Source organism: Camelus bactrianus, chromosome X, assembly GCF_048773025.1.
Source record: "Camelus bactrianus isolate YW-2024 breed Bactrian camel chromosome X, ASM4877302v1, whole genome shotgun sequence".
NCBI classification, from domain to species: domain Eukaryota; kingdom Metazoa; phylum Chordata; class Mammalia; order Artiodactyla; family Camelidae; genus Camelus; species Camelus bactrianus.
Window position 1 is genome coordinate 104616961 of NC_133575.1, and position 20186 is coordinate 104637146.

At 38.6% G+C, this 20186-nt stretch overlaps 1 protein-coding gene across 1 annotated transcript in view; it reads left to right on the forward strand.

Moving 5' to 3' along the window:
* The window catches only part of ADGRG4 (adhesion G protein-coupled receptor G4), an 86156-nt gene that overhangs the window by 48062 nt on the left and 17908 nt on the right, over nucleotides 1-20186 (forward strand). Inside the window, exons 12-17 of the mRNA XM_074359268.1 lie at nucleotides 4083-4299; nucleotides 5414-5576; nucleotides 12303-12437; nucleotides 16935-17054; nucleotides 18239-18284; nucleotides 19959-20062. Coding sequence (XP_074215369.1) covers nucleotides 4083-4299; nucleotides 5414-5576; nucleotides 12303-12437; nucleotides 16935-17054; nucleotides 18239-18284; nucleotides 19959-20062 — 785 coding nt within the window. The remainder of the gene's footprint in view (nucleotides 1-4082; nucleotides 4300-5413; nucleotides 5577-12302; nucleotides 12438-16934; nucleotides 17055-18238; nucleotides 18285-19958; nucleotides 20063-20186) is intronic.

Sequence of the window (20186 nt, forward strand, 5' to 3'; positions counted from 1 at the left end):
TCTGAGACTTGTCTTTTTGCAGAAGATGGAAACTTGAGATCCTTGCCAAGGAGTCTCTAGAAGAATTAGAAAAGCAGGCACAGCTCTGATGTTTCTAGATCTGAAATCATGAGTCAGGGCACTAGAGAGGGTTGCAGCTTGGAGTGGGCGGCAGGACAGAGAAGTCTGTGTTTCCTGCTGACCTCCCTCTTTCTGAGTGACACATTTTTCTTAGACATGCTAATAGAATGTTCTCTCTGGAAGAAAAAATTAACAAACAACCATAACAACAACAAAAGCATTGCACTGGGTTGAGATTTTTAGAAACTTAACTGTCAGAAGTCATTTAGTAAAACAAAATCTGCAGAGAAACGGAACAGTTGGAGGGTGGCCATAACGTATATAGCTGAAAAATAAACTATCACATTTACTAGCTTTGGAGGAATCTTTCTCTTTTTCTCGTAGGTTAGGAGCTTGACAAAAAATGAATACAGTGGGAAGGAAAGAAAAATGTATTCACATTGAAATAATTTTTCTTTAGTTTTCAATCTTGCTGACAAATATTAGCATGGTTGGAGAAAACTTATAAGTACCCCCACTTAAATCCTCAATTCATGTAACTCCTTAATATCACAGTTAGAAAAGGTACCCTTGTTTCAAAGTTCTGTAGGTTCTTTGTTGTGCTCTGTTTTTGTTGCCTCCAAGATACTGAAGATGTAGCACACCCTGAAGTTGGCTAGAACTTTTCACAAAACTGTCTCCTGCCTGTGTTCATCCCACCATCAGGGCAGCAGAGAGTGTGACTGAGAGAGAACAGTGTAATTCCCAGGATGTCAAGTAGAAGGCCTGCATAGTACAGCTGTTCCAAACCCCAACAGCAGGCAGAAAAGGGACAGAGGCACAGATGCTGTAGTAGAAAGTGATATTGAAGAACGCTAGCTTTGGAATCAAGCAGGTCTGGATTGAAATCTGGGTTAGAACCTCTGTGTCTTGGAGGGAAATAGCTCAGTGGTAGAGTGCATGCTTAGCATACGTGAAGTCCTGGCTTCAATCCCAGCACCTCCATAAAAAAAAGACAGAAATTCTGTCTTGATTTCTTAATCTGTATAAAGGGAATAATATTAGTACCCACAACATAGGGTTATTTTGGTAAGTAGATTAAAAAAGTGTATATATAATGCCTTGCTGTGGTATCTTGTCTCCAAAACACCCACCATTGATTCACTCCCTCCTTGTCCACTGGGAGTTAAATCATGGCTGGCTTGTGACTGCTTAGTCCAATAGAAGTGGGCAGTAGTGATACTGTGCCAGTTGTGGGACTAACTTTTAAGAAGACTGAAAGCATCTGCTTCCTTTCTCTTAATATGCTCTCATTTGAGATTCTTCCTCTCAGAACCCAGACACCATGCTATAAGAAGCCCAAACAGTGGTGTGCTGGAAAATGTTTAACAGCCAGCTCTACTGAAAAAAAAAAAGGTAATAATTTGTAGCATTTGCTGATTTCTTTGGTGTAATTCTCCTCCCATGGCTGAATACAAACATCAACATGTAGTCAGTGAACTTGAATTTGGTAAGAGATGCATGGATACAGTAGATATAAACAACCATAAGAGCATAGATTATTAAAATGTAGTAAAATAATTAGGAAGTGATGAGCTTTGAGCATCACCATTGTTTTTAATATAATTTATTTAATTGTAAGTTTATATAATTTAACATTTAATAATGACTCACAAAGTTCCTGAAAATGTAACATTTGGTTCTCACAAGTTGATACAAGCTGGCTCCGGCACACCACAAGCCAGTGGGAAAGGCCATGTATAGGAAAGAACCTCAACTGACCCAACGGACCTTCAAATGCCAACAGCCCCGACTGACCAGCCCATCAGTTGCCAGCCATGTGAGTGAGCCATCTTGGACTTCCAGCCCAGTCCAGCTTTCAGATGACTCCAGTCCCAGCTGCCATTTGATTAGACCTGCATGAGTGGCTCCATGACTAGCTGAGGCTAGTCAACACACAGCACCCTGAACGATAACAATAAATTGTCTTAAGTCATTAAGTTTTGGAGAGGTTTGTTACATAGCAGTAGATAACCAGAATACTGGCTTATAGAAATTGCTCAATAATAACAGATGTTATTATTGTTTTGATTGTTGTAATTACTGGCAGACAAATTTTAACCATTTCAAGCAACGGGGATCTATTTATTCTACAACTAATAAGGGAAGATTCCTTTGATTGCTTTTGCTTGGGGACTTAGAATTTTTACACAATGAGTGTAATTTGTCCCTGAATTTTTCTTAAAAATCATGTGACTCCTGATGAAAAGTCTGTAACTACTTTCCACAATATAGTTAGTTTTCCATTGGCCTGTTCTTTACTTTCATTCTGCCACAGCTGAGACTGCATGAAGTGAAGTCATACCACTGAAGCCCAAAGAATAATGGCTCCAGGTAGGCAGCTCTGGCTATCCCATTTACAAGAAAGCCTAAACAATTTAATAAGAGCAGTAGAGAGATCTGTGAATGAGCACACTCTATTTTTCTTTCATCCCTAGTCTTATTGTTTTCTCAGTTTCTTTAACTGACCAGAAGATAGATGTAGTATGGACAAAATATTAATTTAGAAGTAATTTCAACTTATTCAGGCTTCTCCCTTCTTACTGTCTCCTCAGAGAGAACTCTCTTTGCTGCCTCGGGTCCTGCGTAAGGCATTGTTGGGCAGATTGGAGTAATGGTTGAGGAGAGAAAATTGAGAGGGTCTCAGTTAAGATTGCTTAATTTACATTGACTAGGACAGAGAGTTGTTTGTGAGGTGGGGGACGACTAAAGCAAGAAAATGAGAGGAAAAGAGGAGAAACAAAAACCACAACAACCTGTGTGGGCTATGTTGGGAGTAAAGTTGTGCGGGGCTTGGGGCAGGAGAGAGATTTAGGGCGATGCCACCAGCTGTGGAGGACATTGAAAGAGAAGGAGAAACAGAGGGAGAAAGAGTTGGTTATTTGTAATCTAACCTGGGTTAAGTGTGTTATGGGTGTTATCTCTCTCTGGAATTTTTCTCAACTGATTGTATTTTTTGATTATTTTCCATTATATTTTAGTTATTGGACTTGAATGTGAGTGCTTGAAGATAGGAAGGCACCATGAGGGAGCCCAGCTTTTTATGGGTTATATGGAACTAGAATCTAATTTTGCTTAATTTTGTATTTGTTTAATGAAGCTCTTAACTTTAAAAGTAGGTGATGATTGAAACCAAAAACTATTTTAAAAAATCATTTATGAGATATAAGGATATTTGGGCACTGGCTGGATATTTGATGATTTTGAGTATTATTATTAACTTTTAGAAGATACGATACTGGCATTGTGGTTATGACAAACAAAGATCCTTTGTTTTAGAGATGCATATGGATGAAATGATATGATGTCTGGGAATTGCTTTAAAATCATCTAGGGTTGGGGGAAGGTGGGTGGGATTGTAGATAAAACAAGGTTAGCTCTTCTACTTGTGGAAGCTAGGTGATTCATAGGGTATATGGGGATTCATTATACGATTCTTCGTACTTTTGTGCATATTTTTAAATTTCCATAATAAAAAGTGAAAAAAGTGGATGAGTTAATAGCTATTGTTCTTACTATCTAGAAAAATCTAACTTAAGTTGCTTTTTTATTGGTTATGTGGCTCATATTTGCTATTGTTCTGTGTGTTGCTGGTTCTTGACAGAAAAATATAATCACCACCCTTGATTATGAAAACATAGACTGAGTGCTGATATTTGAGTACAGGTGGGATCTACTTAATTCAATCCAATACTCAAAAGTCTTAATTAGAATCTAATTGCAAGATAATCTTTAGCAACAAGAAAGGTTTCTCTGGGGGAGTATTTAAAAAAAGAATTTAATGAATAAAAACTTGACTTATGTGCTACTTTCTGGGACTCCATCAACTGTAGAAATTGAGGCCCAGCATTTCCGTCTGTAAATTTTGTTAACTCGGTGTGTATTTCCATTTCACTGCCTTTACTTTTTAAAGGGAAGGAAGCAGATCAGCATGGCCTCAAACTAGGTAATGCAGGTTTTACGTTTCAATTTTCTTTCCCCAGAGAATGCAAATGATGTTGCAGAGCACATTTTTAATTTAATAAATGAATCCCCTCTTCTGGATGAAGAAGAAACAAAGACTATTGTTTCTAAAGTATCTGATATTTCACAATGTGATGAGATAAGTATGAACCTAACCCAGACTATATTACAAATAATCGATGCTGCTTTGGGAAAGCAAAACAATTCATTATCTGATCTACATGAAGTAAGCAATGAGTAAGTACTAATACTTTGGTAAAATAAATTTATTTCAAAATATTTAAAACATATATTATTAATTCCTTTGCATACCATCATCACCAATTTTAAAGGTCAGGTAGCTTGGCATTGACAATAGGACAATACAATGGGGTCATCCTACTGAAATTCCAATTGTGAAAGAATGCATTCAAATTTTAACTGAACCTTCATGATAGCAACTTTCCAAATAAATAGTTACCCCAAACCAAACCTCCAATTTTTTTCCAGTCGTGGTGCTCCCCCAATATTCCCCATTTCTATAAAATGCATCCACTCAGTGCTCAAGCAAAAAACTTGAGAGTAACACTAATTACCTCCCTCTACCTCACAGCCAAACAATAACCAAGGCTTATATGAGTCACTGTACATAATTTTTGTTGTTATTGTTTTTAAAGTGAATATAAATATATATTTATGTATAATTTCAACTAATGCAAAATTTTGTGTTTTCTTGAAGTATAGTTATTTACAATATCATGCTGTGCATCATTTTTTAAATCCCTTAAATATTCCTGAAATGTGTCTAATTCTCTCCATTGCCACCCTAGTCCTAGCTCCATTTCTCTCAGCTGATCTTCTACAATAACCTTTTAACTGGTCTCCCAGTCTCTGCTCTTGCCTCTCTATGGTCTATCTTCTACATAATTGCCAAAATGATCTTTTAATGTATATATTAGATCATATCATTCTCTTGCTTTTAAAACCACTCAGTGGCTTTCCATTACATATAGAATAAAATCCAAATTTCTTGAGGCCCTGCAGGATCTGACTTTACATAATATATCAATTTCATTTAATCCTTAAAACAATCTTTTAAGATGAGTACTCACATTAATGCAGACTTTGCAGGTGAGGAAACTGAAAGTCAATGAAGTCATTTGACTTGCCCACACAGAAATTGGAGGAGCTAAGATTTAGACCTCAGCCAGGCTGACTCCAAAGTCTGTGATCTTATTTACTAATTTCTGAGCAACATAAAGATAGTGATTAAAATGCAAAGAAAAATTTCACATTGAGGAAATCTTATAAGGAGGATGAGTTTTACATTAAAAAGCTAGGGATACTATTCTTTTCCTGTCATTTCTTGCAGAATTCTGAGGATAATCGAGCGTGCTGGTCACAAGATGGAGTTTTCTGGAAGGACAGCAAATCTGACTGTGGCCAGGCTGGCTTTGGCTGTCCTGCGGGTGGACCACACATTTGAAAGCATGGCCTTCAGCATTCGCTCCTTTGAAGAAGGCACAGACCCTGAGGTGAGTTCAGCTCCTTTGGTCACTTTTGGCCCTGTGACCCCAAATCATCTCAAATGTCGGTTTATTATTAGTTACCATTTATGGAACACTTATTATATGTTGGGCATTGGGCTACCGTTACATCTGTACAGATAAGGAAACAGAGAAGTTAAGTAATTTGCCCAAAGACACACAGCCTAATGGCTGAGCCAGGAGTCAAAGTTATGTCTGTCTGGATTTACTGTCTGGGCCCTTTCCCCTACTCCACACTACCTCAGCCTTTGGCAGGCCATAGGCCACCAAACCTTGCTTAGAACAGTTTGGGAGAGCAGCATTTTAAAATTTATAGTTAAAAAAATTATAAAATTTACATACAGGGAAATGCACAAATTCTAAGCATACATTCTGTGATTTTTGACAAATGTGTACATCTGTGTGATTCAAAGCCCTATCAAGATATAGAACATCACTATCACCCCTAGAAGTCCCCTCATGCCCATGGCAACCACTGTTCTGATTTTTTCATTTTTACTATAGTTTTGCCTATTCTATAACTTTATATAAATGGAATCATATAATATGTACTCTCTTGTGTAAGGCTTCTTCTATGTACTATAATGGTTTTTTTTTTTTTGTGAGATTCATTCTTTTGTTTCTGTAGTTTGTTCTTTTTATTGCTGAATAATATTCCATTATATGTCTTATACCACTGATTATCTATTCTCCAGCTGATGGACATTTGGATTGTTTCTCGTTTTTGGCTATTATGTTTAGTTCTGCACTGAAGATTCATGCAAAAGTCTTTGTGTAGACATATATTTTCATATATCTTGAGTAAAATACCTAGGAATGGAATTGCTGGCTCATAAGATGTATGTGTAAACTTGTAAGAAGTGAAGATGTATGTTGAAATTTGTTTTCTAAAGTGAATAATGATGTGGAGTGATTTTTGATTTTTGTACTGACCATTCATATATCTTCTTTGGTGAAGTATCTGTTAAAAAATTTTCAGCCAATTTTAAATTGGGTTGTTTGTTTTTTTATTATTGATTTGTAGGCATTTTTAAAAATAAGTTCTGAACACAAGTCGAATATATGTTTTGAAAATATTTTCTCTGGCTTGCCTATTCATTTGTTCAGTGGTGTCTTTTGAAGAGCGTACGTTTTATTTTGATGAGGTATAATTTATCAGTTTTTTTCTTCTGTGAATAACAGCATATGACTTGCCTATGAAATCTTTGCAGGTCATAAAGATACTTTTTCCTTTAAAAGACCTATGGTTTTAGTTTTTTACTTTTAGGACTATAATCCTACTTAATTGAATTTAATTTTGTGTATAGTGTGAGGCATGGTGTGGTGTATGGTTTCGAGTTAATTTTGTTCCATTATTGAAGACTTTTCTTTCCCTTGGCTTGCTCTGGCAATGTTGACAAAATAGCAAATACTCTTGTAAATGCAGGTCTACTTTGGAACTTTCTATTTGGTTCCATTAAGTTTTTTGTAGATTCTTATGCCATTATCACACTATCTTTATTCCTGTAGTCTTGAAGTCAGGTAGTGTGAGTCCTTCAACTTTGTTCCTTTTCAAGATTGCTTTGGTTATTCTAGGCCTTTTGCACGTCCATGTGAATTTTCAAAATGTCCTTATCAATTTGTATTAAAAAAAACTTGCTGAGATTATAACTGGAATTGAGTTGAAGCTATTGATCAATTTTGGGAGAATAGATTTGGTAGGATTTGGCCTCCTGATCAGTTTGTCAACATCTCTGATCTATAAGAGTAATCCCTCTTTCATTCTTGATAATTTCTTTTTCTCTCTTCTTTTCTTGATCAGTATAGCTAGGGTTTTTCAAGTTTGTTTATCCTTTCCAGTAACCAGCTTTTGGCTTTGCTAATTTTTTTGTTTATTTTCTATTTTGTTGATATCTGCTCTTTATTATTTCCTTCCCTGTATTTTGGGTTTTCTTTGCTCTTCCTTATCTAGGTTCTTAAGGTAGATTCACAGACCATTGATGTTAGATCTTTCTTCTTTTCTAATTTAGTTATCAAAAGCTATAAATATCTCTCTAAGCACTGTGGTAGTCTACAAATTTTGATATATTGTATTTTCATGGTCAATCAGTTCAAAATATTTCCTACTTTCTTCTTTGATCCATGGATTATTCAGGAGTGTATTCTTCAAGTTGCAGATATTTGGGAGATATCTAAAATATATTATTGCTACTGATTTCTTGTTTATTTCATTTTAATCGTAGAATGTACTCAGTATAATTTCAACCCATTTAAATTTATTGAAATTTGTATTATAGCCCAGTGTATGATATATTTTTGTGTTTCATATGCACTTGAAAAAATATGTGTTCTACAGTTATTGAATATATTGTACTATGAATATCAGTTAGGTCTCAAGGTGGTTGATAATGTTCGGATCATTTATATCTTTATTCATGTTTTTCCTTAATTGTTTCCTAGTTTAGAGGGATGTTAAAATCTCCAGCTTTGATTGTGAAATTGTCTATTTCTCCCTTTAGTTGTGTGAAATTTTGCCTTGTTTATTTTGGGGCTCTGTTATTAAGTGAATACACATTGATGTTGTTTTGTCTTCCTAATAATAATTCTAATCTTAACTTATTTATGAAATAGCCCTCTTTATTTCTGATAATATGCTTTGTCTTTTTTTAACTGATTTTAATATAGTCATTTCAGCTTTCTTATGCTCACTGTATATATATATATATAAAATGTTTTTTCATCCACTTACTTTCTATTTGTGATATTCATATTTAAAGTGTACTTCTTATAAATAGCACATAGTTTGTATTTCACTTTTTTGTCCATCCTGAAAGTATTTGCCTTTTAATGGAGTGTGTAGTCCTTTAATATTTAACATCTTTTTTGATACGGTTGGATTTAAGACTACTATTTTTTTTTTCTATCTGTCCCTCTGTTTTTTTTCTCCTTTCCTATTTCCTTTTGGTTTATTTAAATTTTTTTTTATAATTGAATTTTTTTTTACTGTCTCTTTAGTTATATCTATTTGCATTATTTTTTAATGGTTACTCTACAGATTACAATATGCATCCTTATATTTTTGCAGTTTACTTAGAGGTAATATTGTATCACTTCATGTAGAAATGTAAAATGTAGAAACTTTAACCATATTTATCCATCTATACCCTCTGTCTTTTATGTTATAGTTGTCGTATATATTGTAACTAGGCAGATGAGAAACCCCACTAGACAATGCTATAATCATTGCTTTAAAGAGTCCTATGAAATTGAGAGAAAAAAGTAGTCTATTCTGTTTATTTAGATATTTATCATTGTTAATGTTCTTTCTTTCTTCCTAAAACTCAGCATTCCATCTGGTAACATCTCCCTTCACCTTGAAGAAATTGACTTAGTATTTCTCGTAGTATAAAGTCTGATGGTGATGAATTTTGTTAGTTCTCATCTATCTGAAAATGTCTTTATTTTGCCTTTATTCTTGAAGAGTATTTTTGTTTACTAGAAAATTCTGGATTGGCAGCATTTCCACCCCCCACCCCGCAGCATTTTAAAGATGTTGCTCCATTCTCTTCTGGCCTCCATGTTCTCTGGTCAGAAATCAGTAATCATTTGAATTTTTGCTCCTCTATGATATGTAATGTGACATTTTTCTCTGGTTGCTTTCAATATTTTCTTTTTCTTTTTTTTTTTTTTTTTAAAGCTTGACTATTATGTGCCTGGGCACGTTCTTCTTTTTATTTATCTTGCTTGAGGTTTGCTGAGCTTCTTGAGTCTGTAAATGTATATCTTTCACCAAATTTGGGGAGATTTCCACCATTATTTCTCTAAATATTGCTTCTTCACCATTCTCTCTCTACTCTACTTTTGCGATTCCAGTTACATGTATGTAAGATTTTTTGATGCTGCCCCACAGCATCCTGAGATTCTGCTCATGTTTTCAATCATTTTACTATCTAGCCTTCTGATAGTATAATTTCTATTGATTTCTCTTCAAGTTCACCAGCCTCTGTCATCTTCATGTTATGATTGAACCTACTCAGTGCAAGTTTAAAATTTTAATATTGTATTTTCAGTTTTAGAAAGCCCATTTTGCTCTTTTCTTCTTCTGTTTCTCTGCTGTTACTTCCTCTTTTTGCATTAATTGCAAACATATTTCTTTTAAATACCCGAGCGCAGTTATACTAGCTACTTTAAAATCCTTGTCTGCTAACTAATATCTGGGTCATCTCAAGGTTGAGCTTCATTAATTGTCTTTTTCACTTGAAAATGGGTCCTATTCATTTTATCAACATATGGGATAATTTGGGATCCTGTCCTGGATTTTGTGAATGGTATATTGTGGAGACTCTGGATTCTACTATATTTCTCTGAAGATTATTGTTTTTGTTATACCAGACAATTAAGATTCCATCTCTTGGATGGCAGCTCAAATCTCAGTTAACTCCTTTATCCTTAGTTGGAGTCTGTCCTGTACATATGCGGTTCAGAGGTCAAGCAGAAATTATACTCAGGATTTTGGCTCCCCATCGCTAGCTCTTTCCTCTCAAAGATCTCCTCCTGAGCTTCCAGTAGCTGTGGTTACACTGACCTTTGTTTTCTGCTTCTTCATGCCACAAAGACTGCAGGTTTTCTATCAGAATTTTGAGTGTCCTTCACAGTGTTTGTTTCAGCTGCCGTCTGGCTAAAAGTTCTAAGAACAGGTAACTCACCTTGTGATGTCACCTTTTTCCAAGTGTCTACTCTTCTCCAGAATCTGCCTGCTTTTGTTCATTTTCCAGTGTCTTCAGGTCATTGCTATTTTGTGAAGTTGTTATATGCAGGAGGGTTGAGTCCATTAGGAGCTAGTCAGCTGTACTGGAAGCAAATGCTTTCTCACTGCATTTTGTTTATGTGTAGGTTTTTTTTTTTTTACAGTTAATCATTTTATTTATTTTTTCATATTCTTTTTCATTAAAGGTTATTACAAGATATTGAACATAGTTTCCCATATGTGTAGGGTTTTCTATTATAAATCTTGGTGGAGAAAAATAAGCCAACCAACCCCAATGACATTGTTGGTGCCAAAGTGCTCATATGTTGAAGCTAAATCATAACCCATGGCTTTGGGGCTCACAATTCATTTTTAGAAATATTACAAACTTTCATCTCCCCATGATATAACCAGCTAGATAATAGTCCCTTGAAAGGTAGCATGGATAATGGGGAAAATGTGGGTCCAAATCACATAAATCTTTGTTCAACTATATCTCAGCTGTGTGACCCTAGATAAGTCATTTAACCTTTCTGAGCTTTCATTTCCTGGTATGATACAACATTCTTTTCAGAGTTAATAGAGAGATTAAATGACAGAATGCATGTAAGGATGCTCATATACCCTGTTTTTCCTGGGATAGTCGAGGTTTATGACTGTGGTTCCACTGTAATTATTGGTAACGCCCTCTTCTTCTCTCAAAAATGTGCCAGTACTTATCAAATGCTATTACCAATCTAATCAGCAAGTTCTTCTGATACTGAGCCTCTAATTCCTAATGGGTAATGCCTCACTTCCCTGCCCCACTTTTTTTTTTAATTGAAGTATTGTTGATTTACAATGTTGTGTTAGTTTTTGGTGTACAGCTTAGTGATTCAGTTATACATATATTTATATGTATTCTTTCTCATTATAGGTTATTACAAGATAATGAATATAGTTCCCTGTGCCATACAATAGGACCTTGTTGTTTATCTATTTTATATGTAGTTGTTAGTATCTGCTAATCTCAAATTCTCCATTTATCCCTCCCACCCCTTTCCCCCTGGTAACCATAAGTTTGTTTTCTATGTCTGTGAGTCTGTTTCAGTTTTGTATATAGATTCATTTGTGTCATTTTTTAGATTCCACATATAAGTGATGTCATATAATATTTGTCCTTCCCTGCCTGACTTATGTCATTTAGTATGATTCTCTAGATCCATCCACATTGCTGCAAATGGCATTATTTTATTCTTTTTTATGGCTGAGTAGTATTCCATTGTCTAGATATACCACATCTTCTTTATCCAATCATCTGTTGATGAACTTTTAGGTTACTTCCATGTTTTGGCTATTGTAAATAGTGCTGCTATGAACATTGGGGTGCATGTATCTTTTTGAAGTAGAGTTTTCTCTGGATATAGGCCCAGGAGTGGGATTGCTGGATCATATGGTAACTCTATTTTCAGTTTTGTAAGGAAACTCTATACTGTTTTCCATAGTCCTGCCCTACTTTTTAACAAAAGCATTGTTCAATAAACTGTGAGACAAGTGCCTATTTACATTGTATTGGTTCCTTTCTGGTCCCCTCTGCCCCAGAACTATATGGGAGAAGGTGGCCTGCCTTTGAAGACTAGCCTTTATTTCTGAGAATCGTGGCAAATCACGTTATTTGTCAGTCTACTCTTTCTACCTCTATGAATACCCAGGTGGAAGCAGATTGAAGGGAGAGAAATTCAAGGATAGTATGAGAAAGGAAAAGGTGGTATGTGTGTGTGTCTTGGTCTGTGCCCCTGAGTCACATCTTGGCCTGTGATTTGAGTGCACATGGCGTGCATGTGTGCATGTAAAAGGTGTAGCATAGCTGGTGGAGCTAGTTCCCACCCTTCAGCCCCCCGTGTGGTGCTATGGGGCTGAGGCTGGGGGTAGAGTGGGAGGTGGGGAGGATTTTGAGTTGATGGGTGATGACTCCAGTTTTCATTTTCTGGCTTTTTCTTTTTTGGCAGATTTACCTAGGTGAGGTCCCTCTGGGGAGGGTTTTGGCCTCCATATATTTACCTAAATCACTGAGGGAGAGAATTCCTCTTAGCAACTTACATACCATCTTGTTTAATTTTTTTGGCCAAACTTCACTCTTTAAGGTAAGTTCTTGCCTCTGGTAACTGTCATGAAGTGACAAACGGTGACTCACTATAATTACGTACTCTTGCTATTTTCACAATGTTCTGTTTATTTTAGAATATGCTCTCTGATTTATTCCACAAGTCTCCCAGCACAACCCCTGGCCCTCAACATGAATCAACATCTGCTTTAATGATGTTCCACGATTTTTTTCATTTTCACAGCTTCTCAGCTTTAGAAGGGACCTTAAGGATTATCTGGTGACCAAACAGAGGCCTCAAGATTTTTCCAAACCAGAAAAGAACAGCGAGTCCTCCTGATGAAATGCCATTTCGGCTTGTCAGTTTTCCCCTCCCAAATCTTCCCTGGCTCCTCAAAGCCAATATGCCCATCTCTCAGGGCCAATTACTTGAAGCTGAGTGGTGTCCGGGAGGACACTTGCCTACAGATATTTTTGCTCCTTCCCACCACCTCCACAGAACCTTCTCTGAGGGCTCCTGTTGTCACCCATTATTAAAACAGAGAGGCAGTATGATGTGGTGGTTAACAGCATGGACTCGGGCCAGGTGCTGACTTCAATGCTGGCTATGCCATTGTCTACCTGTGTGAACTTGTGAGCAAGTTACTCAACCCCCATGTGCTTTAGTTTTCTTCTGTGTAAAACAGGAAACTGGTAGTACCTCACTGAGATGCTGAAGGATTAAAGGAGTTAATACATAATACTAATTAAAGTGCTTAGAATATTGCTTGGCACATAATAAGCCCCATATAAATGTTTGTACTGCTTTTATTATTTGCCTCTCTTGGGGCTCTGCCTAACCCAAAGCTCATTTTTTTTCAGCCTGCTCTGTCTCGTCTCACTGTCAGGAAGACAGCAGTCAGAGTTTTTGCATGACGTTGTTGATGATGATCCCTATTAATTGTTAGTATTTACACTTAATGTCTCACCTGCTTCTCACAAGAAACCAAGACAAAGAGTGCTGTGGTTTGAATGTTTGTGTCCACCCCAAATTCTTGTGTTGAAATCCCATCCTCCAACGTGGTGGTATGAGCAAGTGGGTCCTTCGGGAGGTGATTAGGTCATGAGGGTGGGGCCCTCATGAATGAGATTTAGTAACCTTATAAAAGAGGTCCTAGAGAGCTCCCTTACCCCTTCCACCATGTGAGGACATAGTAAGAACGTGACACCTATGAACCAGAGAGTAGGATTTCACTAGAACCCAACCATGTAGGCATGGTTGATCTTGGACTTCCAGCTTCCAGAACTGTGAGAAATAAATTTCTGTTGTTTATAAGCCACTTAATCTGGACTTTGTTATAGCAGCCCTAGCAGACTAAGGCAAAGAAGTTAAGTAATTTTGCCCAGAGTCACACAGCTAGGAAGTGACATAGCTAGGAATGAAACCCAGGGCATCTAACTCCAAAGTTCAAGTATTTTAAGTGGTCCATACATGAATGCCCTAGGGTGTTTGCATTTTCTAGAGAGGTTATCCAAATAAATGAATTTCTAATGGTTAAATGTTCACAGTTATTGGAGGTGGGGGGGGCGGCTTGTACTGGACCAGCTTAAACATATCACATACTAACTCAAATACAACACATTATCTCCAGCTATATCTGTAGGGTGTTCCATTCTCCTGGAATTCCGTAGCAGCTCCCCTTTCTATCTCAATTATATTTGTTCCTGTGGGGTTAGCTCAAATCCCATCCAGGAAGTTTGCCTGGAGTTTGTGAGCCCCTGCTCTCCTCCTCACCCCTTGCTTGTATTCTTGTCTTACACCTCTGCCTCATTTCTAGGTTGATTTTCTCAAGGAGGTTGTGGGATGTCATGGCTCAGGCACGTTTTATTTTCATGGCAGCTAGCCCTGTGCTAACATGTTTTCAGTAGCTATATATTTATTAGACCTTTTTAATGGAAAAAATTAGGCTGGACCCAGGACAACCCAGTTAATGAATAAATATTTTAATCAAAATTAAGAATGTGGTTCATAGCACTCAGATCCTTTTGGTAAACTTATAATTTCTTTGTATCATCTCAGATGCCATTGTTTTGGTCTTAGTTTATCTCCTTTCTTCAGAGAGCTGTGCTTGTTGTGTAGAATAAAAGCTAAATTTGTTTTGCATAGATTTCACACCTAATAACTAATTTTTATTCACAATCACCTTCCACTGAAAGACATTAAAGATCTTTGCCAAAATTAGCCTTTAGACGTCATAGTGCCAGATGAAGAAAAATTGGAACTAGCCTACCTCAATTTCAGAAACGGAAGGGTCCCTATAGCTCATTGTGTCCCATCTCCTCATTTTACCAATGAAGATATTGAGACCCGGAGAGGGGACAGGACCTGCTGGAGGTGACACAGTTTATTCGTTTATTCACCCAGTTATTAATCAGTTAGCAAATATTTATTAAATTCTTGTCTTATGTGGTGCTGGATGGGGGGGTTCTCACATGGAAGGGGGTGACCCAAGGCTGGGACCTGGGTCACTGGTGGTTGGGGAGTGAGCACTTACAAGAGATGCCACCGTTTAACTACCTTTCCCCCTGAGTCTCACAGCCTTGCTTCCACACTGCTGCTTCTAACATCTTTTGATTCAAACCCTAACTGTCATTACAACATACTACCTTAAAATCATTGATAAGACACCACTCTTGGAAAACACATACCTCCTCCACCACTCCTCCACTAGCGGGCAGTTCTTGGGGAGAGGGACAAAGCACGAGGCAAGTATGTATGGCACAGGGGCTCTGGAAGCACAAGGGAGGGCACCTGCCCCCAACTGGGAAACTAGGAAAGGCCTACTGTAAGAGAGGCGTCAGCTGAGACCCAAGGTTGAATACCAGCTAGATGAAAAGGGGTGAGGAGAAGGAGGGAGGAGTGTTTCAGGCAGGGGGAACTGTTTCTGCAAAGGTTCAGAAGTGACATAGGTACAACATGAGCCTAGAGCCAGAGGGCGGAAGAGTGAGCAGTGGTTTAGTTCCTTTCCCTGCATGGCCGCCATTTTGCAAATCTGGAAACTAAAGCCAGAGAACAAGTTCATTCAGTCCTGGGTCACTGTGTGTGTGTGTCTCCTCCCTTGGCCTTTTCACTACAGACAACTGCATCTCTTAGACTGAGTTGGAAGGGTGGTTGGGTATCATCTGGTCCACCTTCCTTCATGTCATCAACATCCCAGAAAGGGGAAGGGACTTTCAAGCAACAAAAGGGCTTGGGCTAGGACGTGGACTAGGACTTGGGCTTTTGACTGTCAGGCGGGGCCCTTTCTACCGTATCTTGCTGCAGACCCTCCTCCCCTCAGACTGCCCCAGGGGAATCCCTCTGGGAAGGGAGCACTGCACCGTCAGGCTGGCTTTGGATGAACAGAGCTGGTCAGGGATAGGAAGTGGGTAGCTTCCTAGTGGAGCTCCAGGCTGTGGTCACAATCCCTCAGTTGTCAGCAGCTGCAGGGCTCAGAAGTACGAGAGCTTGGCACCTTCTAAAAGTGGCCCAGGGGGCTCCTCAAGGGACATCATCTGGGTTCACCTCCTCTGGGCATTCTCAGCAAGTCCTCAGAGGAGCTGCATCCTCTCCCTCCTGTCTTGCCCCTGCCCCACCTCTCGTCTCTTCGGGCGTGCCCTGGAAACGGCACTCTCCCAGCTGCCTCGCCTCCTCGAGCCTTGGCCCAGGCTGCTTTGGCCCTGTTAATTAGCAAGCTGCGCGCCTCGGTGGCTACATTCTAGTTCATTTCTGTTACACAATGTTTATTAAGGATCCCTGCCCTATCAGTCACTAGCTGTGCAACTTTGTGCAAGCTTTTGAGCCTCCCTGAGCCTCAGCTTATCTGAAAAAAAATGCCTATATTGTTTCAGTGAGGACTGAAGCTAGTTTGTGGGAAACACTTAAGAAAGTAACAGGCTTACTGTGGTTACAAGATAAGATACCTGCCGTGCGCTGAGCCATGTGGGGGACACCAAGACACACAGTGCCTGTGCTCTGGCCTCTGAGTTCATGGTGGCCTAGGGAGGAGACTTGTTCCAACCTGGATGTTAATCAGCCTGCTTCCATCTCCAGTGAGGATGGAACAGGAGGAGGCTTATAACTAATCCATGATGGGTTTATGTTCCTTATAAGGAGGGGCTCCCTAAAAGTTAGTGAGGATGGGTGAGGATTAGAACTGAGGTAAGCTGGGAGATGTCAGGGTCTGGAGAGTTATCAAAGTAGGCAATAGCTGCGCTGTGTTGCTAGGGCTGTACTTTGCTGTGGGTGAAAAACCAATGCTTGTTAGATAGATATGTGGATGTGTGGATGTATGGATATATGAAAGAACTGGTCTAGCTTGGTATGATTTAGACCTAATGTAAAGACAGTAGATGAGCTAAATTACCTCTAAAAATTCCTTCTTAGCTTGTGATTTTATTTTCCATATCTCTATCCCTTATGCTGTGTGGTACTTCAAAATTCTAGACTGATAATTAACATGCAAGAAATTAGAAATTTAGGACCTGAATGCCTCTTCCTTATATGTTTCATCTGCAGACCAAAAACGTTGCAAAAGCATTAACCACGTATGTTGTGAGTGCCAGCATTTCAGATACATCCATTCAGAACTTGGCAGACCCAGTGGTTATTACTCTGCAGCATATCGAAGGAAAACGGGTACCATTTCCATTTTTGTCTCAGAATGAAAAAGCCTCAGAACCGCTCCATGATTTTCCTGTTAAAAATAATTGGCTAGTTAACAGATGTGCTTCTAAGACTTAATGAAGATTGTCCCATTCCAGGTAGCAGAGGTGTATTGTAATTGGGGCCTTCTAGAAATAATGCCTTAGCCTAAAGGGCTAACAGTGGGTTTCCAGCATTGTAACAGATTGAAAGAGGAGTGGCTGCGGGGCAGGTGGATCTTTTGGTTGCCCCATCACTCTAAATGACATTTAATTCCGTTTATTTTTGAGTGATGCAAACAACTTCATTCAAAATAATTGAACATTTTTCTTTGAATTTCCATGAAATTCAAGCATTAAAATATGTATCAATTATCCAAAGGATTAAAACCATAGTCATATGGTATAACATAAGGTATATATTACTAAATGATCAAATTTAGCTGTGGTATAAGAATGAATTAACTATTCCACTCTTTGATGCTAATGTATGTCCAGTGTGAAGTCTTAATAGCTTCCTTCATTCCCAATCTAAAAGACCATATGTTACAGCATATTTTTCACAGGTCTTAATTCTAGAAGGGAAGAAGGAAGAGTGGGAGAGGGAGTTTAAAAAAAAATAGATACTAAATGAAACATGTTAAATGGGTAAGATCTCTTAATTCTGGCTGGGACCACAGCTCTCCAAGCATGCCCCATAACCAATTTCTCATTGCCCTCCAGTTCCTTGGAGCTTGAGAAGCTGGTGAGTCCTCAGCAATGCTCAGTAGGCCTAATGAGAAGGCAGGTCAACCTTGTACCCATAAAGCTTGATCTCAGCTGTGAGCCCCCAGTTCCAAAGTTCCACAAGAAATACCACCCAGCAGACCTGAACTGACCATCTGCAGCCTCCTCCTGGACTTTGCACCAGGAGAACATGGCAAATCCTTATGTCACCAAATATTTTTAAAGGACACGTACCAGATCACCACGCAGTAGTAACATGCTGTTTTCACCCTTGTGACCCCTAAGATACTTGAAGCTAGACTTAAAACCAGCTCACAAATGGTTGGTGTGTATGTGTGTCTACTGTTTGAAAAAAAAAACATTGAAAAGAAAACACTTGTGTGTGGCTGTCATTGTATGGTAACTATCACAAGGAAAGGTATTAACCTCTGAGTTTTTTTTTTTTTCCCTTAGAATTACGATCAAGTTCAGTGTGCCTTTTGGGACTTTGGGAACAACAGTACGTATTTTTCTTAGCAAGCTTTGTCTTTGGCTTTCAATGAGACTTTGCCCCTGACCATTTTCCTATTTGGCAGTTAGATGAGTCGTACTGAAGCTACTGTCTTATCAGACCTTACAGGGAACTCTGAATGACCAAGATACCAATACGAATTTCATATCTAATTAAGGCATGGGAGTGTTTTATTTTTTTTTTTAACTTTCTTTTTAAGAGGAGACTTATTTGGGAGATGAGAAAAATCACACATCAGCTAGCTGAAAGAAAGAAAATTGGAAGACCCAGTGGAGAGCAGCCTTGAGCTGTCTGAAGGAAGTTGAGGGATGAAGATCTGACTCTTTATCTGTGCTTACCCACGAGATGCGACATGGCTACTGTCTCCTTCCCTTTTTCTCTCTTGTCTTCTACACTGACCGTGTGACCTTGGGTAGTCCATTTATTCTCTAGGGGCCTTGGGGAGTCCATTTACTCTTTTTAATCTTTTCATTGAGGGGATAAGCCTTCCTGCTTGGTTAGGTATGTGTCTTTGGGGACAATAAGATTGCTGAATGGGTTCCTCTTAAAATGCCATCTCCATTGGTATCTTTGGGGATATAGGCACAGCTCAGAGAATTCCTGTGCAGAATCAACTGCCCCTGGAATGCCAGGAGTGGCTTTGTGACCAGTCCTTCCACCTGTGGAAGCTCTGCCTGGGATGGTTCCTTTTTCAGTATCTTTGAAATTCTGGGAGAAAAGGGAAATCCCTTTCCCATTCAACTCCCTGTAATGTGGGGATACTACTGCTTTCTTATAACAGAGCTAGCACTGTCCTTTTCTGGTCCCTTCCAAGTGGCCCAGGGTAAGATTCTCAGAAAATGATAAGCTTTGTCCCCCACAGCCTCAATAAGTTGATCTGCATGTTCATTAATGCCAGTTTCTGGGCTCCTCTCAGGTCTCCTTTTGCCCCCACCCCTCCATCCATAGATCCAGAACTTCTGGAATCTAAGGTGTTATCCCAGATGGACAAACTTTGACCACACTTAGCTGTCTGCTCTAGGATAAGCCCGCTGGCTAGTACTACCCTGGAAATTTTACTCTAAATCTGGTCTAGTACCCAAGATCGACAGGTTATGGAGGTACGCAGGTTGGTTCTAGAACCCTGAATATGAATATGCTCAGGAGTGAGAAACTAGGCAGGTGGCAAGTAGCTCAGAGGCTTTAACTGGCCCTAAGGAGCACCAGACCATGATCTGGCTCAAGTGCAAAGACCATTTGAATTCTGGGTTGAGCTGATTGTTTCAGATGTTTATTCCAGTCCCACCGAGGAGGCTCACGTGTCAGCCTATTTTCAATAGGTCATGTCCTTCAAAAAGTTCTAGATTTACCTGTTTACTCTTCATGCTACTTGAAAAAACAGTCCTTACTTTGACATTCAATCATGATAGCAGGATTGTCGTTCATCATTCGAGTCTGTCCTAATCTGTAGGAATATGGTACAATAACAGGAAAAGTGAGAACAGAAGTTATGCCATTCATGATGTCCCCAAGAAGTCAATTTAGCCTATTAGACTTAACTTGATTTCAATATTCAATTATACCTCTATCTTGCTGTCTTAACAAACAGTACTAATTATAGCACACGTTAAGCATTTCTTAGAAAAGCATAATTGCTTTGAAATTCCTTTCTCTCTCTTGCAGATGGGCAAGGTGGATGGAATTCGTCAGGCTGTAAAGTAAAGGAAACAAACGCAAACTACACGATCTGTCAGTGTGACCACCTCACCCATTTCGGAGTCTTAATGGTGCATTTTCTCTTAATCAGTTCTTGATAGAATTTTGGCAACTTTTTATTAGATTACAGACCAGGAATATATGTATGAACTAAGTTATGGAAAAGTGGCATGCAAGTGGAAAAGAGCCTCCCAC